Here is a 25,697-nt window from a genome sequence, read left to right as displayed (position 1 = left end):
AGTGCTCTGTCACGTTATGAAATGTTGAAACGTCAGGGTCGAAATAATTATATTTTGATCATCACGCTGTCAAGATTTTAAACAGAAGTTTCAAGCGCACATAGGTGCGTTATTAATAATTATTATCGGTCGATAGTAACGCATGCGGTATTGTGATATCTGTTTTTAGTACATTTTGTATTAGGATGGTCATGTAGTTACACACTGCTGCGATAATAATGCCGCAATGGAAGTCAAGCCTGTGTGCCTTACTCCTTTACTCTCTTTACTCCTTTACAAGCCTTTACTCCTGACTCTATATTTTGTACAGAACTATAATTGAAAAACAAACATGAGACGGAAACTCTAAAAGTCCGCCGTCTTTTTTACAGCCTTTGAAGTAAAATATTTAAAGCGATTATATTCGTTACAATCATCCTTAAATACTTTCTGCTCTGATTAATTATCATTAATTTTACAAACCAAAACAAAAAACGTTTTAGAAACATGCGAATAAAAATGACATCGTATCAACTTTTTATTTTGACAGCGTTTGTGTTTTGGCTGAGGTCCAGTAACGTCTTAACTGGCTGTCAAAACGTTAGCGTGATACAGGAATAGTTCCAAAAGTCGATAAATGTTTTGCGGTGTATTTGCCATTCAGTTAAAAAAAAAAACATAGCGCAATTGCCTTGCTGGCTGCTGCTTAAATACAATTAACATGAATATTAAAATATAATCGTTCAATCCATTCAATCATAATGTTCTCAATATTCGATGAAAACGGAGGACATCACTATTTCTGCTGTGAATCATCGGCCCACATATTCCCGCAATGGCGTTGAAGCTGCCTCGTCCGTATTGGTCGGTCCGCCTCTGCAGCATATGCGCGACCAATGGCGAGTGGGCAAACGAAGCGTCATTCCCCCGTATCCGAACTACTATAAATACGCGCCTAACGGAATTTTCGGAATATTATCCGTTCGGCAATCCTCTTAACCGGTATCGCTGAACGTCGACTGACAAATATTTATTAATTTATTTCTACGTTAAGTACTACAAAAAACTCAATCAAAATGGTAAGTCAATATTCTTTTTCTTTAATAACATTAGATAATACCCATAATTTGTTCATTTTCCGTGATCTTGTAAAAATGCCGGTGTGGCCTCCATCTTGTCGGCACTTGCTGTCACGCGGCCGGTAAAAATGTAAAATTTCCTTACTTCGTTCGATTTTCAAGTTTTTGATTGCATGATTGTTAATTCTATTCGAAAATTGAGTTGATAAGAATTTAAATATCTTGTTCTAATTTCAAAAAATTGTTAAATCAAAATGGTTGCCACTTGCCGCGATGGTGACACGCCCCAAGGTTTCCGTTAACGGTAATGCTAGTCTCCACTAGTCTCATTAAATTACAAAGTTGATAATAAATGATATAATTCTACGTCCTGTTTATATTATACTTATACCCGTCGTATTTAGATCGGACTAATTTCACGTAAAATAAATTATTGATTGGATGACGTGTCTTTGACCTCACGCGAGGCGCTATGATGTCACCAAGGATGTCTGCACCATTGTCAATTATTCATGTTCTGCTTATTCTATAATTTGTGGATATAACTGAATTTTGCGCTTAAAAAGCATACATTATTCTGCAATAAAGAAAGTACCGTTCCAGTTTCTCTTTACTGTAAATGTGAAAGTTTATTGATAGGTACATACTTTTACTTTACGCTACGTGACTTGTACAGTTAACTTTTATCATCGCCTCTTTTGATTAACTAATAATTAATAATTGCGTTTTTGTTCAACAGCGTGAGTGCATCTCAGTACACGTTGGCCAAGCCGGAGTCCAGATCGGTAATGCCTGCTGGGAGCTGTACTGCCTTGAGCATGGCATTCAGCCCGACGGCCAGATGCCCACAGACAAAACCATCGGCGGTGGTGACGACTCCTTCAACACCTTCTTCAGCGAGACCGGAGCCGGCAAGCACGTGCCCCGCGCCGTGTTCGTCGACTTGGAACCCACAGTAGTCGGTGAGTGTCAGCGCTAAAGCGGTGAAGAATGATACATGCATTATAAAGTATATTATATTTAACATGACTATCAACATACATCAGTTCCTTTCTAATCAGTTTCCTTTGTCCACAGATGAGGTCCGCACAGGCACATACAGACAGTTGTTTCATCCAGAACAACTTATCACTGGTAAGGAGGATGCCGCCAACAACTACGCCCGCGGTCACTACACCATCGGCAAGGAAATCGTCGACCTAGTGCTGGACCGCATCCGCAAGCTCGCCGACCAGTGCACTGGCCTCCAGGGGTTCCTAATCTTCCACTCCTTCGGCGGCGGTACCGGATCCGGTTTCACCTCCCTGCTCATGGAGAGGCTCTCGGTCGACTACGGCAAGAAGTCGAAGCTCGAGTTCGCCATCTACCCCGCCCCGCAGGTGTCCACCGCCGTCGTGGAGCCCTACAACTCCATCCTGACCACCCACACTACCCTGGAGCACTCCGACTGCGCCTTCATGGTCGACAACGAAGCCATCTATGACATCTGCCGCCGCAACCTGGACATCGAGCGCCCCACCTACACCAACCTCAACAGGCTCATCGGCCAGATCGTGTCCTCCATCACCGCCTCCCTGCGTTTCGACGGCGCCCTCAACGTCGATCTCACCGAGTTCCAGACCAACTTGGTGCCGTACCCGCGTATCCACTTCCCCCTGGTCACGTACGCCCCCGTCATTTCCGCCGAGAAGGCTTACCACGAGCAGCTGTCGGTCTCAGAGATCACCAACGCGTGCTTCGAGCCTGCTAACCAGATGGTGAAGTGCGACCCACGCCACGGAAAGTACATGGCGTGCTGCATGCTGTACCGCGGGGACGTCGTGCCCAAGGACGTGAACGCGGCCATCGCCACCATCAAGACCAAGCGCACCATCCAGTTCGTGGACTGGTGCCCGACCGGGTTCAAGGTGGGCATCAACTACCAGCCCCCGACCGTGGTGCCCGGCGGCGACCTGGCCAAGGTGCAGCGCGCCGTGTGCATGTTGTCCAACACCACCGCCATCGCCGAGGCGTGGGCCCGCCTGGACCACAAGTTCGACCTTATGTACGCCAAGCGCGCCTTCGTGCACTGGTACGTGGGTGAGGGTATGGAGGAGGGCGAGTTCTCGGAGGCGCGCGAGGACTTGGCCGCTCTGGAGAAGGACTACGAGGAGGTCGGCATGGACTCCGCCGAGGGCGAAGGCGAGGGAGCCGAGGAGTACTAAGCTGCGTTTTATTTATTTTTATACGTTCAGCGCACTCGCCGATTTACATTCCGGTGGAAAATAAAAGATTGAAATAATTTACTTGTATCATTTTAGACTCCCTATATTCTAAATTAATTATACCTAATTTCTATAATGAGGACAGAAGTAAGTACATAACGCTTCTAATTATTATGTATCCAAAATATTATTCAGACGATCGGACGGTTTTGGTCACGTACACCGCGTACGTATATTTTTAAATTCATACAAGACATTTAATTGAAGAATATAATATCAGAGTAGACATACTAATCATACTGTGATCGAAGGAATAAACTTATAATAATAGGTACGGTCTACTTATTCGGTATTCCGTCCTAATAATGCTGTATCCACACATGCCGCCGGCTTCGGTGGCAAGGCAGTCTGAAAGCCGGCGACAAACCCGGCGCGGTATAAGCCGGCGGCATGTGTGGATGCGCCATAAAATTATTGGTATTCTCTAACGAGCGGCGCGGCGTAGCGTAAAATATTATACCTACTAGGTACCGTACCTAACAAAGAATTCTATTCAGTCTTTGGTACCTAGTTACCCCACTTTTTAATAGCATTGCCTGTCTCTACCCGTGAATCATGCTTGTGATCATTTTGGAAAATGTACCTATCGCATTGCATGCAAATTAATTAAAATGTCTCAGTCTGGGTTCTAAGCCTCTTTTTACACGGGCCACAAACACGTTTTGGTCTTGACTCTTGGCATGAGTTAAAATCAAATGTTTAGCTACACTAGGGCTACTGAAAAAGGCTCGGCGGGCCGCAGGTTAGGGATTAAGCTGGTTTATAATATAAAGTCGTCAATCGTCATACATATTATGGGAACCGCACCTTTTTAGGGTTCCGTAGTCAACAAGGAACCCTTATAGTTTCGGTCTGTCCGTCCGTCTCTCCGTCTGTCTGTCCGCGGTTTTCCTCAGAGAATACAAAGCTGTTATTTGGCATGAATGCAATGATGCCGACAAAATGGTAAGTACCTACATGAAATTAAAAAAAATCTTTTATTATGGTACCTTCCCTAGTCCCTAGTCCCTACACGTCAAGTGTGGAGTGTCGTTGGATAGGTTTTTTTTAAATATGAGTGAGTATTCATAGATAATTTTCCGATTTAGGGATCCGTTTGTGAAATATTAAGTTTTAAAGTGGAAAAAATCGTTAAGAGTCCAGTGTCCTCCCCCCTTTTACCAGCTACACGGTTGCTTCTGGAAATGTGAAAAAATTCACGGGAGTAGGAAATATGCGGAATTTAAAATTAAAAGGAAAACTAAGAAGGAAGGCTAAGAAAAAATTTACCTATTCGGCGAACTATATTAATGGAACTTTTCGTTCAAATTCCTTTTAAAAAGTAACTGAGATGATGTTGTTACCTGTTAGTAGTGTAAAACACGTTATAAATGTACATTCATTGAAGATACAAAAATTATCAAAAACTAGCGATACTACGGAACACTATATTGCACGTGGCCCGACACGCACTTGGCCTTTTTTCTTGGATAAAAACTTTCTTGGAACTCAAAGTTTCCTACATTAAGCGTCCCCTAGCTGGGGCCCTGGCTCAAAGCTCAAAATATTATTTCCATACAACATTTTATAATAAGTCGGTTTCAGACAGCTGTACCTTTTAAGTTATTAATATCGAGGATCATGTAAGTACTTAACTATATTATATATGCCATTAGTTATACTTACGATTATTTACTCTGAAATCGGTTTGCCGTCATAGTTATAAATAATTTCGAGTGATAAATTAAACCACAAGCTCGGGTCGCATATATATCACCGAGGTCCCAGCAGCCTACACAAACAAGCCCAAGAACGACCGGTAAGGTGTAGGCGAGCTTACATCATAGCTTCCATATATGGAATTGATAACACGCGAGTATGACACACACCCTGTGCCTCTTATTTGTGCATATGACACGCTTTTGAATTACGTGGAGAAACAACTGCTATATAAGTACAGAAACATGTTCTACAATCAACAGTAAATGATCAACAGTATTAGACTTACATACTTACATGTACTTATATTTTTCTCTATGACCTAGGATATGGCGTCTTTGTTTAAATAATGTCGCTTAAAATAATTTCGATAAGTACTGGTTTTGGGACCAGTGGCGTGCTCTAAATTTTATGTCCAATGTATGCATTGGACATAAAATTTAGAGCATTGGTTCGCCATTCCTGAGCTAAGGTATTGTAGATCACATAATATCTAATTTGGGGTACCTACTCTTGAAAGGACAAACTGATCACACCTACGCACACTTCTTACCGGTCGACTCTGTAGCTCTTAGCCCACAATTGTGATTTATGGCTACGCTTGTTTCTCAGTATCCTTACTAAGTGAGTTTTGTTGTCAGGCAATAAAATTCAGTCTAAGTTCGAACTTTAAAGACAGTAACTAGGAACTCAAGCATGAAATTACCCACAAAATATGGCAAACTGTATGTGATAGCCGACAGGCACCACGGCATCACACAAAATCCGCATAAAATGCTTCCTTGCATTTCTGTCTTTTAGGTGAAAAACGAACCTGCAATGCCATCAAAATTCAAAGCACTAATTGTAACTTTAAACTTAATAATAATTCTAAAAACTATTTTCCACATCTTTATTTCCCTAAAAATATGTTTTGCATCCGGAATAAAACTAAATCAGAACACAAGGCGATAAAATTTTGTCGGCGGGAGACAGCTAAAATTAGCCAATGAGGGTTCAACGACTTTTAACCTTACTCCACGATCGAGGCTACGATAGTTAAGTCTTCTCATATAGTTTTTGATACAGATAAATATTGTTATTATTAAGTAAGCTGGTTTGGATTATAAAAATCCAAAGATCCTTATGTCATTGCTATAATCTACCTATAAGTAAGTATACATATATGTATTATGTTTCTTATGTCATCGATATCTACCTAGGCCACTGATCTCCATTATACTTGTATAATGGAGGTCAGTGACCTAGGCAGAGACAAGATATACTAAATAAGTAACTATTTACTACCGTCCTTTAATTAACTTTAAACAACAATGAACCACTATGCAGAGAAGGACCTATACCTTTTCTGCATAGTGGACACCAAATTAGGCAAGCTTTGAAATACGCATAGGATCACAACAAATTATTGAATGACTTCTTCTGAAAAAAGACACATTAATACGAAAAGGTTAGGTTAGGTTAGGTTAGGTTAGCCATACATGCCCTAGCTATAGGTAGTGTGGCAGGTCAAAACTCAAAGCAAATATGTTTTTTGCGGCCCGGTAGTCAATTCCCTGCTTTAGGCATACGGGCTATACCAGCTTTTGCGACTAAATTTAATAATGAACAATAAAATTAATATTTAAGGGGGCTCCCATACAAAACACACAAATTTTTGCCTACTTTCGCCCTATAACGGCACGGAACCCTTCGTGCGCGAGTCCAACTCGCACTTGGCCGATTGTTTGATACTGATTTACATTTTGATTGCATTCTAAAAGCATTCAAAAAGAAATGTAAAAAAGTAGTAACGCCATCTTCGGGATAAAAACCATCAAACAATAATTTAAAACACAAAAATTATTGTGTCGAAGCAAAATCGGAAAACCCAAAGTAATAAAACTTAAAGTAGCAAGAATATCGATCGTAACAACGAGTACTTGTGAAAGTCTCAGAGACTCCCAGCGCCGCGACGTATAAGGCATGACTTGGCACCGTTCCAAATTGCATTCGTCTCCGATTTTATTTCTGCCTAAAATGGTCGCACGGCATTCTTGGTGTTCAATGTACGCACAAAATAAACGGTTATTTCCAGACCTTTAATCTAATGCCAACAACTGAAGCATCACCCGCATACAAAGTTACAAACATTAAAAAATACTTAATTAAATGTTATTTTCTATATACTTAACGGTATTTTTATAAGTTGGTTGTAGTGATGTTACTAGTGTAAAATGAAACAAAACTAAATAATGGTCATTTGACGATTGCACGTAAAAAGTTATTTGTTTGAAGTATATGCCCACTGCCGGAAAAAATATCTACCACAGCCTGACAAAAATAGATGTGAAATCACAATGTAATAGCTAATAACTAATAATTATTACTAATACATACATAGTTTGCAAAAATCAAAAACCCAAGTTTAAAACGCTTTTATAAAATATTTTATTGCCAGCAACTGGACAGATGGTACCTACTTTTTTTTTGCTTACAATGGGCTACCCTTATTTCAGGTAAACAAGATTTTTTTTAGGGACGCTATAAATCAGTGGCGGATTTACCAATAGGCTAAGTAGGCTGGAGCCTAGGGCGGCAGATTTAGAGGGGCGGCAAATTTAGCCTCATTTTTTTTATCTTACAGAAATAAAAAATCCCACCAAAAACATTTCTTGTAAAATATTGCCGCTCGAGACGACCACATAATATTAAGGTTTACGGTTTACCCTGTGAAAAAGATATGAGATCTCATGTAGAGCCAAGTTTCTGAATCTACACGGCCAAATTCTACATACCAGTTAATTTGTAAGGCTTCGCTGTTTCGCTACCGCACAGGGTGAAACCTTGTGTGGCCGTCTCAGCAAAAATTTTCAAAAAATGTTTTTGGTGGGATATGATTGTGAACTAAACTAACGTATTGAATTTCAAAGGTCAGTTATAGGAGTGGCAAAAATTGGATAGCCTACAGGCGGCAAATTTGTAAATCCGCCACTGCTACAAATACTCACTCTCTGGACTACAAATACTCACAAAACATGCCTGCTTTGTGGGTGTTTGTGGTAGTTTTGGAACCTTAGATTAATGAATGGATTTCGCGCGCGTTTACCGTCGACCAGGGGTCACCAAATGGCGGACCGCGGTCCGCATCCGGGCCGCCGCGCGCCGACCCATTGTGTGCGGCCCAAGCATGTTCGAATATGATCTTTGTTCATCTTAGGACTTCAACATCTCTAGGATTTAATGTCAATATCTATAGCTTGCACCAATATTTCACTCCAAACTTCAGAGAGATAATTGGCTACAAAAATTTTCTCATTGTTATCTAAATAAATACCTAAGTATGTAATTTCCGGAATTACCTTTCGTTTAATATATATTTTTTATATAAAATGTATGGACCGCAAAGGCCATTTCATATCTAAAACGGACCCCGAGCGAAATTTATTGGTGACCCCTGCCGTAGACCATTCATTAATCTAAGTTTGGAACATTAGTTTCATAAATAGTGTTTTAAAATTATGACGTAATAGATGATGCCCGCAACTCAGTTGCGCCAAAATTCGTTTATCGCGCGGGAACCGTACATTTTTCCGAGATGAAAAGTATCCTATGTCCTTTCCCGGGACTCAAAGTATCTCCATGCCAAATTTCAACAAAATCGGTTCAGCGGTTTGAGCGTGAAGAGGTAACAGACAGACAGACAGACAGACAGACACACTTTCGCATTTATAATATTAGTATGGATGTTAACCACTGAGTACTGACCTTGTTCTTAGGTTTTAATGTGAAAATATGCTAATTATAATCTAAAATATGACTCACAAATTACAAGGAAGTTCTATGAGAAGCTCAGAGGAAAACATAATAATTAATAAGTGACTAAAATTAAATATCAGAACTAGTATTTTCAATTTATTGGAAACAACTGAGTTGGACACTAAAACATACAATTCAAATGTACAGACGTTGAATCAATATACATAATATAATATTTTTAGTTATTTATAATAAAATATTATTATGTAACGGGCTTACAAGTAATTTCATCATAATATTATGTTTTTAACACATACTGTGATGGCCGGTTTAAATAATTCCAATCTAGCACTGGATTTAATCACTAGATTAGAATAGGTAATGTAAATTGGCCATTAGAGATGATGCTATCATGTTTTAATTTTCAAGACAACTCACGCCATCTTTTGGTGCATTATTGCATTGGTATAAAGTCTAAACGTATATACTATATTCTAAATAAAAAACATAATAGGAAGTATATTATGAGTTTAAGGCGTGCCACACCGGAATGGCAGCGGCGAGGCGAGCACCTTCAGTTTCATATGCTTTTAAACTTTATCTCCATTACTGTAATACATAGTATCGCTTGATAAATCGCGGCCACTAGCGGCAACGGGCGGCCGTAGACTTCTCAAGCGATACTATGTATTACAGTAATGAAGATATAGTTTAAAATCATATGACACTGAAAGTGCTCGCCTCGCCGCTGCCATTCCGGTGTAGCGCGGCCCTTACGGATATTATTTGCCAATTAAAATTACATCGTACAAAACTTACGCATCTACAGCTTATATATTATACATCTATTAATATGTTATTGCATAGACCACCGTCTCTTTAGAGATCTATTTCTATTATAACAGTTTGGCCAACATAAATTGCTTATCATAATATGGAATGCATTTCTAGCAGCGGTCGGCAACTTTTAAAAGCCGAGGGGTACACAACAAAGCAAAGACACTTGCGATATTAAGCAAAGTAATGGAATAAAAAATAGTACTTTTTAAATATATAACTTAAAAATAGACACCATGATTCATTCATAAATAAAAACTATAGATAACCTAAATAGAAGTATTAGGGTGGGTTGCACCAGAGGCGTGGTTTTAACTTTAACTTAAAGTTATGGTCAAAGTTATGGTTATAGTTAAGGCTAATTTAACTTTAACCTTAACTTCGACCACAGAATTTGACAGAAGGCGTCGCTGGTCCGACAAGGCTTTATAAGTGGGCGGGGGCGCTGCTGGTAAAGGAGAACAGTCAAAAATGGCGTTTTTGTATGATGACAGCGTTAGTTCCTTTTTTCGCCACGTTCATCTATAGCCTTGTCGAGCTCAACGAGGTTATGGTATATGGCGTCTTGATGGCGTCCTTTTTTTAATTTTAACCAAAGATACATTTTGCATTGTAGTTAAATTTATAGTTAAAGTTACAGTTATTGTTAAAGTAAGTTGGTGCAACTCAACCTTCTTTAAAAAGATAATATTATCTTTTTAAAGAAAAAACCTTTTCGCCTGCAAATGCTTGTATTTGCTGGCAAATTGATAGTTGTAAATTGTGTTGGCTTATGTGCTGCATGCAAGGTATCTGCGGCTCGTGGGTTGCTGACCCCTGCTTTGAAGAGTGCTTTCACACAGCAGTTGAAACATTAAGGATATAGTTATGTTAATTATGATAACTCTTATATTATAACCGACTTGGAAAAGTCAATTACTATTCCACAATATTAATATCATAATAATTTGATGTATGCCATGTGCAGCTACTCTTCAAATCTTTGGATGTTTAAGTAATAATAATAAGTTTTGCTCTATCTAGTGAACTACGCATATATAAAGTGCAATATATACACAAATATAGTTGCTACATAATATTTAGATACATTCGTTAAAATACTGTTATATGGATGAGCCAAGGAAGAAAGCTAAGAAGCAACATCGTTTGAAGTAAAGTTTGAACTTTTAAGTTCTGATCAACAACATGAGTCAGTAAAAATTACATTAATAGTACAGTTTGTTCTTTTGAATTTTTCTTATGTGTTTCAACAAGTTACAAAATTAGACATTGCAAAATATTCATCTTCTTTCTTCTTCTCAGTCTAGAAATTTATGAAAAAAGGGGCCTGATTGAGCAATGTCCAGTCTTTAAATGCTCACTCCATTAATGATTAAAAAATTTACACGGTGTATACACATTACACACCTATGGAAAGCAACTTCCGTCGCCCATGGACACTCGCAGCATCAGAAGAGCTGCAGGTGCGTTGCCGGCCTTTTAAGAGGGAATATGGTAATAGGGGAGGGTAGGGAAGGGAATAGGGTAGGGGATTGGGCCTCCGGTAAACTCACTCACTCGGAGAAACACAGCGCTAGCGCTGTTTCACGCCGGTTTTCTGTGAGAACGTGGTATTTCTCCGGTCGAGCCGGCCCATTCATGCCGTAGCATGGCTCTCCCACGTATAAATGTCCCACGTATAAGTTGTCCATGTCTGATACGTAACAAAAGTTGTTTGACAAATGACAGCAGCTAAACATTGTGTTATTTGTAAATATAAAATCTGTAAGTATACACAGTGTAAATCTTTTTATTAACAAGTACTTATGTCAGAATTTTTCACGTAACGTTACAATAAAATACTTTTAAATTAAAATTGAAATAAAATTTGGTTACCTACCTATCGGTAATGTTTTACAATATTTTTGACAAACAACGATTTTTACAATATAATACAGTGCAGTAAAACATATAAACGTAATATAATAAAATATTATAATATTTACAAAAAACAATCTGAGTAAAGTTATTTATTTTTATATTATTCCACATAACAAATCTGTCAAAATGGCACAGTTTATCATATTGAGTAATTCAATTCAACAGAAGATTGGGAATAAACTAAGAATTAGTCTTCGTTTTTTACTTTTCAACTATTCTAGTTTTGCTGGTATCATCTAATTAAGTCCATTGTTTTTAATTTCTAGTCTCGTTTTCTACTGCTACATATTAAAATAACTTATCCGGTTTTATACTTTCTAGCATAAAAGTAATCATAATATGTCTGCTTTAAGCCGCCATTTTGGTTATTGCTTATCAACTTGTCAAAATAAACAGTAAATGATGGTCACCGGTAGTTTTGACTATTTTTATATGGTAATGCCGACAGACATTAAAATCACTGGATGTTTGCTAAACGTCCATTTTCAGAGTTTTTTTGACAGAAGTTTATCTATTCAACAGCGTTGACGATTGGCTAATATTTTGACGTTAATTAGCCAATCAAAAGCGCCGGGGAATAAATAAACTTTAGTCAAAATGCTTTGCATTCGATAAAATAGCGATTTAAAACCGGACTGTACATATAACAATTTATTATTTATCTAGCGGCCGCACTCAGGGACGTTTAATGATGATTAGATTAAACTTCAATTAAATGAAGAGTTTGACAGGTAATGTATGGGGCTTCTGTCAAAATCTTCGTTTAATTACAGTTAAGTAATTAATATTCGTCTCTAATTGCGGCAGCAACTGTACTTCAACTATTAGTCTACCTACGTCTAGGAGTTAATAAATACTGCACAGCTTTGGGTTAGCTTTCGTTTATCTAATAACAACTGTGAGCCTCTCAGACCATTGATATAATATCAAATATTTACAATCAACTCAAGAGCTACTTAGAATAATAGGCTCTTTGACATTTTTGTATTTCTTTTGCAAACTTTACTCGATTATGCTATTTTAATCCAGTTCAGATTCCATTAAACAACAATACAGTATCTTTATTTACATTACGCACATGTTAAACGACTGATTTTAGGAGTTCTTAGGTGGCACATTTATCAGCACGCACGCACAGAACGCGCCGCATTTTAGAATTCGTTGTATGAAATGAAACCTCGCACATTCGTCCGCACCGTCGCGTAGGCGCCGCATTTCGTGATCTATGCGGCGCGTTAGACGCGTACGGCGCGTACGGTGCTGACAAATTTTTAACCAATCAGAAAGCTTTTGACGTTAGCTTGTAATTTTATGAGAATATCAATTTGAAGTTAAGAACCGAGCAAACGATTAAGATATTGTATTAATTTTCATTAAAATAGCAAATCAGCATACTGGTTTGCGATTAGATCATCTAAGCTGCGATTAAGATTTCATACACTTTTAGCACCTCATAAGAAATTCTCAACGTCATACTTAACAGTTGCTAAAACAACGTTGTTTTTTGTGTAACATATACAATGAGCATCTATTTATATACAGTATTACATCAATGGCGTACAGGCGTCAAACGTTCATATAACACAGCCACCGCGTCCGTCACCGCTGAAACAAAATAGCTGATAAAAAAAAATGCGTACTTTCATGGACATCCGTTTAAAAAAATGCGAAGAGGCAACGACAAATTGTTCTCCTTTACTGTTATTGGTTTTTGCCTTCGATGTTTTGTGAGACAAATAGCTGCTCACGCCTCAGGTAACAGGTTTTATCCTTTTTTCGTGCTGGCCAGTGTCATCTGACGACGTAGCCAATCAAACCGGGACATGTTACTCTGGTATTAACATTATTGGCTCATATATTATGATTTATGACTGATGAGCGTGTTCCATAAGTGTATCAGTAGACTGATACAGTTTTGGAACACACCCATTACATAAAATATTTGACGTTATTTTTTTTCAGAACAGACTTTAGGTATTTGACTTTACCTTGGCGGCTATAGGCGCGTGCTCTATATGCGGATGGTGTACTTGGTGCGGCGCTAGAGCGGCGCGGGGTGGGCGGGGGCGCACAGCAGCGCCGCGAACTGCATCAGCGCGCCCTGCAGCGCAGCCGACGCGCCTCGCGCGCGACCCGACGCAGCGAGACGCACGAGCGACGGATACACATCTACGAGTAGGTACTTTTAGTCAAATCGTGAAGCGAGACACAAAACATCATATTGACACAAATTCCTGTTCGGCTATTATAGTGTGGGAATAATGTGTTGCGGCCAAAGGAAGATCTTCCGACCGAGCGAGGTGGTATGCCCGGTCAGGCCGAAGCCCACGTGAAACATTTCAGCTATCGTATATATACAGACGCGCTCAGAAAACTTCGATAGCGCGATGCAGGAATGTTAGGCGAATTGTGGGTACCGCCACAATAGGTTATAGGTATGAATGAAGATAAAAATATATTGTATAGAAATAAGAGAGGGGTAATGTCAAACCACTCACGTGAATACGCAATAGCAACAAAATAATGACAAAGTGATGTCTTTGCCCTGGCTACGTTTTTATGTCACTAAGTGGTGCCATATTGAAACTGTCCAATATATTATTATTATTACTTACTTACGTAAACAGTATACAACATTTTGAAGGAGAATAAATGTAAAATTACCGATGAGCTTATGCCACGCGGCGGGGTCTATCTTGGTGGGCGGCGCGCGCTGCATCGCCTCGCCAAGCGTTGTGATCGCCTTCAGCACGAACGATATCTCCGAAAGCTGGTGTCTGGAGTGCATACATAAAAAACTAATTTTACAAAGAAAACCAGACTGTTTAGAGCCGCTATATTTTAAATTGTCACAACTTGAGAGATCTGTTAGACGTTGATACACTGGTCAGTATATTTCAGAACGTCTGCAGAGTATCGCGTCAATTCTTGACATCATGAGCACTGGTTTACTGGGTTTATATTTCATAATTAACTTCTTAATTCACGTCCTCCTGTCATACGAGTATCACTTTGCATTTAGGTAACCGACAAAGACAGACAGTTATTGCATAATTTACAAAACGAGATAGCTAATGAGGGGCCTTTTACACTGGACTGCCTCTACCTATAGTATACACACCTGGGCAGGTCGTCGTCGGCGGTGGTGGCGTACCGGCTTAGCACCTCCTGGAACCGCTCCAGCAGCGGCATGATCGCCAGCGGGTCCGCCTCGTCTGTAACACATACATCCGTTGACAAGTTATAAACAATAATCTGTAAAAGTTTCACATTAAGCGTGGACGACCCAGTGATGACATGAAACTACCTGCTGTTGAAATAATGTAAACTGGCACTGGAATTAAATTCAGTCCAGTGCTCGTTTACCAGTAGCAATACAGCGCTGGATTGGAATAGTTAAACCCGCTAATTTAAGTTAAGGCTTAGTTTAGTTTCTAGGTTTAGAATGGTCCGGTATAGTGAGCTCCACATGACCCGGGGAAATCCTCAACTCACGGGAAGAGAGTCAGAGAGAAAGGTTCCTTTTCCTTCATGAATGAGTTTAGGGTCTCATAGTCAAGGTGAAAGTACATATTACCGTCGGTGTCCGGCGCGGCGTCGACGTCCTCCAACATGGAGAACTGTAGCAGCGTCTCAAAGCACGTGCGCGCGAACTCCTCCCGCTCGCGTAGCTCCTGCTCGTTCTCTGTTGAAGTTTTACCTCATTAAAAATAGTATTAACATTAATAATAATTAAATCAAATATAATGCTTAAAACCAGACATTTCTTTTCAGTAAACACTTGCCAAAAAATTAAAAAAAAAAAAAGTTTTTTATCGAAAACCGTGATTTCTCGTGGGTTAATACCAATGTCCATATCATTATTATACTACTTATATTTTATGTAATATAAGCATGGCAATAACTAATAAGGCTTATATTCTGAACTGTATTACAATGTTTAGAATCCTTAATGAGTTAATCTATATATAGGAGACTACAATATCTCGATACGTCATTTGAAAGTTTTTGCGTGTACGCACGTGCAGCGGTATACGGGTGTGCGTGCATGGAGCCCGCACGCACGAGGGCGAGCAGGCGGCGCGCGGGCAGCGACGGCGGCGCGGGCGTCGCACGTAACACCTCCTCCCTGACCACGCCCACTAGCTCGCGAGCTTCACTAGACCCGCCCACACTTTGAAAAAAGTAAAATTCAGTTATAAATAATTTATTAAGTCTTAATAACAATTGTAGATTTACCAGTCGAGACAAATCATGCCTCAATGTGGATAAAGCTATTATATCATAAATCATAATATGAAAACGTAAAACATAACATAAAAGAAAACCATTTTAATATTTAAAAAACTTAATTTATGAATCCTAAAATTGTACTCACGGTGGTTCAAACATGAAAGTTTCCAAAACATCGGGAAGAATGTTCCAGAATTCACTGTACTCGTCCGGCTTTTCCCTCGCTAGTGGTAACCCTGTAGCTAGTACCTACGAAAAAAGAAGTTTAAAAATATAATGTCATTTGTTTTTTGTGTTCCTTTCGCAGATACTCGAGGAATGAAGACATATTTATCTTGGACACACGCAAATTCGCGTTAATATAATATGTATTTCCAAGGCTAATAAGCTAAAAGAACACCTACTTGTAACAACAACGATGCTATGTGCGTCGTATCTTCTGGCTGTTCTCTCTCTCTAGCGAGACTCGGCCGTCTCTTTTCCGCACCGCATTTTTTCACAGCTGTGTGAAGAGCCTAAAAAACAAAATATTAGGTAATTTAAATGTTTCAAATTTATTTACAACTAGCTGTTGCCCGCGACTTCGTCCGCGTGGACTTCAGTTTATAGCGCGCGATGTCAACAAAATTGGTGTCAAATTTAAAAACTTTTTAAAACCCTGGTAAGTGGTACCTCTCTTAGGGCCGCACCGGAATGGCAGCGCTGAAAGTGCTCGCCTCGCCGCTGCCATTCCGGTGTAGCGCGACCCTTAATTAATCAAAATACCCAAAAACAGCTGTGCAGTGTGCACATAATCTATACCAATATTATAAATGCGAAAGTATCTCTGTCTGTTACTTTTCATCGATATTTTCATGGAAATAAGATATTTTCCTCTAGAATATCTGTGTACAAAATTTCATTGCAATCGGTTCAGTGATTTTGGCGTGAAAGCGAGACAGACAGACAGAGATACTTTCGCATTTATAATATTAGTAAGGATATCCTAATAATAGAGAACATCGGCGGCAGCAGTTCGCGACGCGCTAGCGCTTCTTTTAAACTGTTGTGTGCTAGTAATATACCTGCAGCAGATGAGGCAGCACGGTGGCGCTGTGCGCAGGCGCTGCGCGGTACAGCGCGGTGGCAGCGGCGAGACAGCGCGCGCCCGCCCCGCCCGCCACGCTCGCCAGACCCGTCAGTGCAGAGAACATCGGCGGCAGCAGTTCGTGACGAGCTAGCGCTTCCTAAAATAAATAGTTTTATAAGTATAAAAGATAGTCAACTAAAATAATTTGTTCCTATATAGACAAACAGTCCGCGCGCGCTCGCCGCTCATTACACACCTACAGTGAAATCGCATCGCGCGCTCTTCTAATAACTTTCGTTTCGTTTATCTAACGTTAATATGAATACCTCTGCAAGAAAACTTTTAATGACGGAGTGCGGTGTAATGGCTCTTTGTTAAAACATATTGGCAGTAAATACCTTATGTATAGTATCGAGACAGTGCAGAGCGTGCAGGCTGACGGGCGCTCCGCCCCCGATGCCGTCGAGGGCGGAGGCGGAGGGCTCCACGCTGCAGATGTTGGCCAAACACTCGCCCAGCTTCTTAACGTCGGCCGGCGTGAATCTAAAAGTGAAGAGACAAATTTAGGTAAAATAAATATTTTGGATGAACTACTGGTCCGTTTTTGGTAGTTTTTATTATTCGTAGGTTTTTGGCATATAAGGTGTCAATAGATTAGTAATAGTGCCACAAGTGATACAGGTTATATAATATTCAAAATTTTTATTAACGTGACTCACGTGGGTCTAATGTGCTGGAAGATGAGCGGGAATATCTGCACGAGCGTGGTGAGGAAGTTGAGAGACGGCGCGTACACCTCCACAGGCTTACCGTCCTCACGTACTTCTGTAAATAATTATAAATAAATATTATATCTATTTATACTACTGTAGAGCAAGCTGCTTATAATTGACAAGCGGGGGATTAGTGAGTTACTTAGAAGAGATATTAACTTATAGATGGTCTATATTATATCAAGGGCAGTGAATGTAAACAATGGCATTCTATATGTATTGAATTGCATCTTTTTTACGTTTAAATGTGTTCATATAAACGCAATTAGACCATCAATAGGTTCATACATTATATCTCTTTCTTGTTGAATCTAGAGCGAGACACACTACGACCATATTTTCCTTACTTTGCGAACGCTTAACTTAAGCTATCGGTCCTACTAACATTCTCTCATTTGCATCATTTTACATCGTCCTTTCCTCATCATATTTTACCTGGTGTATCAACAGTAACGTGATCAGCTATACACGTCCAGGCGGCCCACGCGGCAGCCCAAACTCGGCGCGCCACCGCCCCCGCCGCACCAGGGGGCGCGCCCCCGGCCCCCTCCGCCCGCCCCGCTGCACCAACTACCTCCTGGAACGACTTTAGCGCCGCCACTGACACCTGGAAAGATAAAATAAAATGTAAAAATCTTTTTTAGTTATAGTTATAAAATGTTTTGTTTTGTCTAATATGTTTGAGAATTCAGTTGACAAACAAGGACAAAACATTGTATCACTATAACGTCTTTATACACAATGTAGACCTTTTTAGTAAGATGGAGAAAAAATGAAAATAACAGTTTAAATGTCGAATTTACTGGCGACGAAATACCAATTATTATTTTGCCTATATTCCTGCCGTTTCTAGGGGCTCGCCAAGTATTACATAACCAGTCCAACACTGACTTTTTTTATCAATTTAGCCCCGCCCATGGCAAACTGCCAAAGCATGTCATTACCTCGTGGCTGCGTCGCAGTGCGAAGTCTGTGATGTAGTCGAGCAGCGCTGCCCAGGAGCGGTTGAAGTCACCGATCGTCATCAGCAGCTGGAACCGCGAGTGGAAAACCCGCGACACTCCCGACAGCGTCAGCACCTGCAAACAAGTGTTGCGTCTTATTCTCTCGCATTAAATCCTGTATTTCTATCTCTTTCAAAGTCGCCTTATAGTTTACCAATTGCCGCCTGCAACTCCGTTGCGCAGAAATTCATTTATCGTGTGGGGATCGTTTTTTTTTTGCTGAAGGCAGGTCAAGTAGCCCTGATGTCACTGCGACCCTTGAGGATCTATTGTGACTCCTTCGCATTAGAGTACCGCCCCCAACCCAATGCTGCTCATATTCATAAATTGAACGATGTGGTTGGGGTTGGTGCCACGAATTTCCTCGGTGGATGTGTATTCGTAGCAACCAAGGTGTCTGTTCCTGCTCTGTAGTAGAGCAGGGCAGTCAAGGAGAAGGTGTATAGGTGTTTCATCCTCCTCCTCGCAGAATCTGCAAGTCATTAAGCTACTATTCCTCTGCTACTCCTCGCAGAATCTGCAAGTCATTAAGCTACTAACACCTATTCTGTTAAGGTGCTTGAGCTTGCAGTGCCCAGTTAGGCTTCTGGTAAGGATTCTTAATTGATTCCTACCCATGGGGATCGTACATTTTTCCTTGATAAAATTGATCTTATGTGCTCCCCGGGACCCGGTATCTCCATATCAAATTTCATTCGAATCGGTTCAGCGGTTTAAATGTTTTAAGCATGAAGAGGTAACAGGCAGAGACACTTAAAGATTTATAACATTTAGGGCCTATTTTACCACCTCCTGATAAAGTGCTGGATAGGCTATTCACAACTTTTTTGACAGATTCCCCATACTTGATCTGTCAAGTTAATTGGTAGATAGCCTTATCAGGAAGTGGTGAAACAGGCCCTAAGTATGGATACACAACGTAACAAATGAGAAATGGACTAAAAGTAAACTTCATTTAGAAGAAAGTTACAGAAAAGGGGCGTTTACCTGAGTCTCCGCCCACTGCTTCTGCGCGGTGTTGCGCGTGTGGTGTATGAGGATGTGTTCGCCCGTGTCCACCTTCTCCGAGCTCGCTATGTTCGACTGTTTCTGGACCTGTCACACACAAACATACAAATAAGAACTTAGTCGATAATATTTTGTTTGGGACGTAATAAAGTGTGTGGTTCCATGACTTATATTGTTTTTATCTTAGCAGCCATAAGTTGTCATGGAAGTTTAAAATAAAACTACACTGCGCTCGGTTGTGGTTGGAATGGATTTGTATGTTGTATGAATAAAACTCTTGCGTTCGTTCCGACACGGTCCGTTTAGCCAACTCTTACCTGGTCTAACATAGGGAATAGCACGTTGAGGAGTGCTCGCCAGGCGGGCTTGCTGAGCAGCGAGCCGTGCGCCCCGATACAGCTGAACAGCGTCTGACTGGCGGCGCGACGCACGGGCGCACGCGGCTCCGTACATAACTCACCTGGAGAAAAATGTATACTAAATAGCTTGCCTATTGGAGCAAAAAGTCTATATGCACTTTTTATTACGCCTGGGGCTTGATTTACAATGCTTTTCGAACGGAATTCGAAAACATAACACACGGCTAATAGTCAACGCTAAGTTGCGAGGCAATGTTGACCAATAGCCACGCAATAAGTTTTTGAATCCAAGTGAAATAGTAAAAATAAATCAACGCGCTGATCGACTAAGAGGTTCTTTTTTGCGCTTGGCGCTTGCGTGACTTATATTGCAATATCATATCGCAGTTATATTATTCATGTTTCAGTCCTATTCATTACAACGCTATACTCACTGAGTCGCACGTAGAGACACATCCACAGGTTGTCTAGCGGCGGCAGGTCGGGCTGAGGGTCGGGCGCCACCGCCTCGCTCCCCAACGCTGCTGATAGCTTGTCGCGATTGTGGTATAGGTAGTCTGAGATGTTCCACTGGAAACGGATAAAAAACAAACTACTAACTACAAACGACAACGCTTTTTTTTTTTTTTTTTTTTTTTTTTAATCTTTTTATTTTACAGAGGCTTTTAACACTCAGTGTTAATGTCAGCCTCATAGGTGAATACAGTGTTCCCTACATAAGGGACAAATCCAAAAAACTATATAATTTTATTGCCTCTGGGGACAACGGCTCCGAAAGTACACTATTGATCCGTCCATTGTGCAGGCAGCCAAAGTCACCTAAGAGCCTTGATCTTAGCTCTGCAGTCCGAGCACACTCCAGCAAAACATGATACAGGTCTTCGGGCTTGTCGCACACATCGCAATTAGGCGAAGGCTTAATTCCAACCAAGTAGCAAAATTTATTTGCTGGAATGTGCCCAGATCGTAATCTAAAGGCTGACACCAACAACTTTCTCGATAAATTACACGAAATAAACCAAGGCTCCCATACTGGTTTATTCTGGATGGTTCCGTACCAAACTCCAACACCTCTTTGTAATTCCTCGCCGAAATGGTATTCCCATTTCTCGAGCGCCTTTTCCTTAATCTGATGACGAAGCTCATTTACAAAAGGTTCAGAACAGACCACGGGACCATCCATAACTGCACTCTTGGCAAGCGCATCCGCAGTTTCGTTTCCAATTAAACCGACATGGGCTGGAACCCATTGCAGTTTAATTGAAACTTTTCCAGAAACATGCCGGAGTAAATCCAAAGCTTCGAAGGCTATCGGAGAGCCACGTTGCTTCGTGGCGCACCGACGAAGGTGTTGGAGAGCACTTCTCGAGTCTGATAAAATAACTATACTGTTATTGTTCTTCAAGTTATTAACATAAGTTAGTGATTCCTTAATAGCAAGAAGTTCAGCAGTCATTATATTATTATCTCTATGTAATTTAAACTTCTGTGAAACGTCTAATTGGGGATCGAAAAAGGCAGCTCCGACACCTTGAGTACATTTAGAGCCATCCGTATATAACTTATAACAATCAGAATAATTATCAGATATGAATTGCAAAAAATAATTTTTAAGTTCACAATCAGATAAGCTCCGTTTTGGAGCCATGTCGCCAACTTTATGTACAATGAGTTCTTCGACATCTATTGAAGACACCCATGTGTTTAATGAATACGCCTCTAACTTTTCACTTACATATACATTAATATTACTCCATTCAGAGTTAATTTGTGCTAGAATTGGGAGATTAGTATTCCTAAAATAATTTCGTACTAAATTTAACTGATCTAAAGAATATAACAAATCGTTGCCTAGTCTAGACTTAAATTTAAGCAAGAACCTACTCGCCAACACGTACCTACGTATATGTAAGGGAGGAATGGAGAGTTCACTCTGCATAACAAACACTGGAGTGCTACGTATAAAAGAGCCACATATTCTCAACGCTCTGTTTTGTAGAATATCGAGCTTTTTAAGATGTGTTTTAGCACAACTACCATATATAAAACTAGCATAGTCAAGTCGGCTCCTTACAAGAGAAATATAAAGACGGCGAATATATTGAGGGTGAACTCCCCACGACCTACCCGATAGAACTTTTAAGACGTTCAAACATTTATAGTTTTTAGCACACAATTCATTTACATGAAGACTCCATCTTAAGGACGAGTCCAGCCATAAACCTAAGTATTTAACTTTATCCACCACGTTAAGAGATGAACCGTTAATCTCAATATCAATATTAAAACTTCTTCTAGTTCTATTAAATACACAAATATTAGATTTAGATACGGATAATTGGAGACCAATACTATCTAAATAGTTAATCACGGCCTTTATAGCTAACTTAAGAGAGCAAACTGCTTCTAGAGTATTACCATTTACAACTGTTTTGTATAACACGAAATCATCAGCGTATTGGGAGTTATAAACATTATTATTTACAATAATTCTAGAAATACCTCTAGTTGCAATATTAAATAAACTAGGAGAAAGGGGGTCTCCTTGAGCTAGTCCCTGGTTTGTACATCTAATTAATAATGCTACTACTTTACTTAGATCATCTAAAACAATTGTACAACGACGATTAGACAAAAAATTAAATAAATATTTACAAATAAAATTACCGATTCCAATTTCCTGCAAGATATGAATTAATGCAGTTATATTTACATTGTTGTAGGCATTCTCAATGTCTATGAAGCAAGCGATTGTTGGCTCTCTTCTGGCAAAACCTAATTGTATATGTGATGTAAGTAAAGCTAGGTTATCAACACAAGATTGTCCACGTCTAAAACCAGTCGACGTGCCGGGAAGGAGGCCCTGGCTTTCAATAAACCACTCCAATCTTCTTAATAGAATCAAATGGAATATCTTACACGGACAAGACATTAATGAGATAGGACGTAATGAGGAGGCAAGAGTGGGATCCCTTCCCGGTTTAAGAATAGGGACTATTTGTATGTCTCTCCACTGATCAGGTACATTACTTGACATTAAAATTAAATTGAAAATTTTTAAAAGCATACACTTAGCATTATTTGGAAGATAATAGATCATAGTATATGATATATTATCCATTCCTGGAGATGTATCTTTCTTTTTTAAACAGTTACGAAGCTCCGCGAGAGTAATGGGTGATTCTATAATGGAAGGTTGTCTTTCTGGCAAAGTTGGCTCCTGCTCGGCAACATAATCAGGGGTCAAGGAATGCAATAGCTTTTCAGCATTAAGAGGATCTACAGTATCTCTGCGTCCAGTGTAGCCTTTGATCCATCGCATCTTTCTCCACATAACGGGTGCTGATGTTTCGTGGTTGATACTGGAACAAAATTCTCTCCACGACTTAGATTTTTCTTTTCTTATGAGTAATTTGGCTTGGGATACTTTGTTTTTCCATAGAAGCAAATTAGAAGGTGTAGGATTACGCCGTAACTGCGCCAATGCAAGACGCCGTTCAGCAACTGCCTTTGAAAGATCCTTATTCCAATAATGTTTGGGTTTGAAGTTTGATGTGGGGTCTTGACAAATTTTAATCCAAGGGATGTGCTTATCAGCCAAATATTTAATTTGATTTGTAAAACTATCATAGCTCGTTTGGACATCATTCACCTCTTCATGAATAAACATTGTCGTTGCTTCTTTAGTATATTCTACCCAGTTAGCTGCTTTATAATTTCTTTTTTTAATGTATCTGTTCGTTTTATAAAAACCACAACTTAACTTTAACACTAGATGATCACTGCCTAAGGATTCATTTGTAACCTGCCAACTCATATTGACAGCAATGTCTGTGGAAGCAAATGATATATCAGGCGAGGTTTTTTGAAGGCTACCGTTAACCCACTTCACTCTAGTAGGCGCACCGTCATTAAGACATATAAAATCATTTTCAAACATAGCTTTATAAACAGCTTCACCTCTTCTATCGGACTTGCAAGACCATAGAGTGTGATGCGCATTAAAATCTCCGATTATAAGACAACCTGTTTTGAATGTATTGAAAATCGCATCCCAATCCTGTTGACTTGTAGAAATTGAAGGCGGACAATACACAGCAATCACGTGCTTTAATGTAGGTACGTTAAAAATTTCAATATTGATTATCTGGATATCAGAGTTAGAAATATTAGAAACTCGTTCAGAATAGTTTATTGATTTATGTATTATGGCGCACAAACCACCATATGAATCGTCTCTGTCTGCTCTCACTATATTATAACCAGAAAATTTCAGGCTTACACTAGATGAAAGCCACGTTTCACTCACAAAAGCCATATGTATTTTGTCTTGTGACATCAAAAGTTCAAAGTCACTGGCCTTACGTTTTAAACTGTTAGCATTCCATTGAAAAATGTTGATACCGCTGTGTAAAGAATTGATATTACTGGCCATTATTGTTTCTTCCCATAAACTTAAGCACCGTCTCAAAATTCAAATATTCTTGTAAAACATCTACTACTTCGGACCAGAAAAATTCAATCAACATTTTAAACTTATCTTTTAAACTTCCTTCTGCTACAAAAACTTCTCTTATTTTATCCAAAATCCTTTCTAGCAAACGTTTCCTTTCCTTACGATTAGTACTAGAGCTAGACTTTTCAACTTGCTTATTTTCAGTATGGATTTCAGCACTAGTTATCTGAAATGTATGAAAAACATCCTCGTTATCGCGTCTGACGTCTAGACTTTTTTTCCTTGATTTATTTTTGTTCTTTTTCTTGAACTCAGTTGTGGTAGACGACTCTTGATTAGGCATCGAAGAAACACACTCATCTAATTCCATAATGTCATCATCACTATCATGTAAAGTTTCAACGGCTGCATAGTCGCCAACAGTAACATCTCTGTAAGTGGGAGCCGAAGCCCCGTCGGTCCTGGCGTGGGAAATAATAGGTTTAACAAAAAGCATCTCGGGTTCCAATCTGGTCGAAGTCTTATTCAGTGTCTCTTCCTTCATCTTATTTAATGCAAACTTATAAGAGCACATATGATTTCCCATATACATCCGAATATTTCTTTCTTTCTTAAATACAGGACAAGCAGATTTCATAAAAGATAAGTGATTCCCTTTGCAGTTAACACATCTATAACTTTTCGTTTCGCAGTTTTCATGTTTCCCGCTACACTTAGGACAAATTGGGGTCTTAGATGGACAAATCTGATTGACGTGACCGTATCGCCAACATTTAGAGCATTGAGTCACAGGATACATGTAAGAATCTACGGCCATTCGACACCCATAAGCTTTTATAAATTCTGGAAGATTTGAACCTTCGAACCCTATTCGAACGGTTTCAGACTTTATCCATTTACCATCCGAATCTTTCCGTAACAACCTCTTAATGGATAAAATCTTCGTGTCACATTCGAAAATCTCTTTCAATTCCTTATCTTCTATATCAATGTCAATATCCCGGACCACGCCATAACAGTAATGCAACTCATTAGTATTTCTACAAACCCACTCATAATCCTGTGTAATCTTATTATTCAGAAAATTGTTTGCGTCTAGCTCGGATTTAAATTTAATTAAAAGTTTGAAAGGACTTTTATATTTGATAGTTTCTATGCCCTGAATATTGTATTTAGCCAATAGTTTTGCAAACGCTAACTGCTTCGGTAGAAAATCGGTCTTGGCGGTTATAGAAACTTCAAAATTATTACGTAAATTAGCTGGCGGATTAGGTGATGCA

The 25,697-nt window shown here is 39.6% G+C and overlaps 2 protein-coding genes across 3 annotated transcripts in view; one reads left to right on the top strand and one right to left on the bottom strand.

Annotated features, from left to right (window-relative positions):
• The first annotated feature begins 907 nt into the window (after positions 1–907).
• On the top strand, positions 908–3,339 carry LOC121736425 (tubulin alpha chain). The gene is made up of 3 exons (XM_042127609.1): positions 908–1,058; positions 1,798–2,020; positions 2,136–3,339. The coding sequence occupies exons 1-3, from the start codon at positions 1,056–1,058 to the stop codon at positions 3,260–3,262; spliced, it is 1,353 nt and encodes a 450-aa protein (XP_041983543.1). The 5' UTR covers positions 908–1,055; the 3' UTR covers positions 3,263–3,339.
• A 9,687-nt stretch (positions 3,340–13,026) lies between these two features.
• LOC121736422 (protein MON2 homolog) overlaps positions 13,027–25,697 on the bottom strand; it is a 38,650-nt gene continuing 25,979 nt past the window's right edge. For both annotated transcript variants that reach the window (XM_042127602.1, XM_042127603.1), the window contains 16 exons: positions 20,396–20,531; positions 19,920–20,062; positions 19,582–19,689; positions 18,535–18,669; positions 18,026–18,197; positions 17,537–17,642; positions 17,216–17,360; positions 16,813–16,974; positions 16,153–16,263; positions 15,894–15,997; positions 15,538–15,689; positions 15,093–15,200; positions 14,637–14,730; positions 14,180–14,292; positions 13,504–13,684; positions 13,027–13,120 (listed from right to left, as the gene is read on the bottom strand). In XM_042127602.1, the coding sequence (XP_041983536.1) occupies positions 13,557–13,684; positions 14,180–14,292; positions 14,637–14,730; positions 15,093–15,200; positions 15,538–15,689; positions 15,894–15,997; positions 16,153–16,263; positions 16,813–16,974; positions 17,216–17,360; positions 17,537–17,642; positions 18,026–18,197; positions 18,535–18,669; positions 19,582–19,689; positions 19,920–20,062; positions 20,396–20,531 (1,917 nt within the window). In that variant the 3' untranslated portion in view covers positions 13,027–13,120; positions 13,504–13,556. The remainder of the gene's footprint in view (positions 13,121–13,503; positions 13,685–14,179; positions 14,293–14,636; positions 14,731–15,092; positions 15,201–15,537; positions 15,690–15,893; positions 15,998–16,152; positions 16,264–16,812; positions 16,975–17,215; positions 17,361–17,536; positions 17,643–18,025; positions 18,198–18,534; positions 18,670–19,581; positions 19,690–19,919; positions 20,063–20,395; positions 20,532–25,697) is intronic.

Source organism: Aricia agestis, chromosome 19, assembly GCF_905147365.1.
Source record: "Aricia agestis chromosome 19, ilAriAges1.1, whole genome shotgun sequence".
Lineage (NCBI taxonomy): Eukaryota > Metazoa > Arthropoda > Insecta > Lepidoptera > Lycaenidae > Aricia > Aricia agestis.
This window is presented reverse-complemented; position numbering and strand designations above follow the sequence as displayed.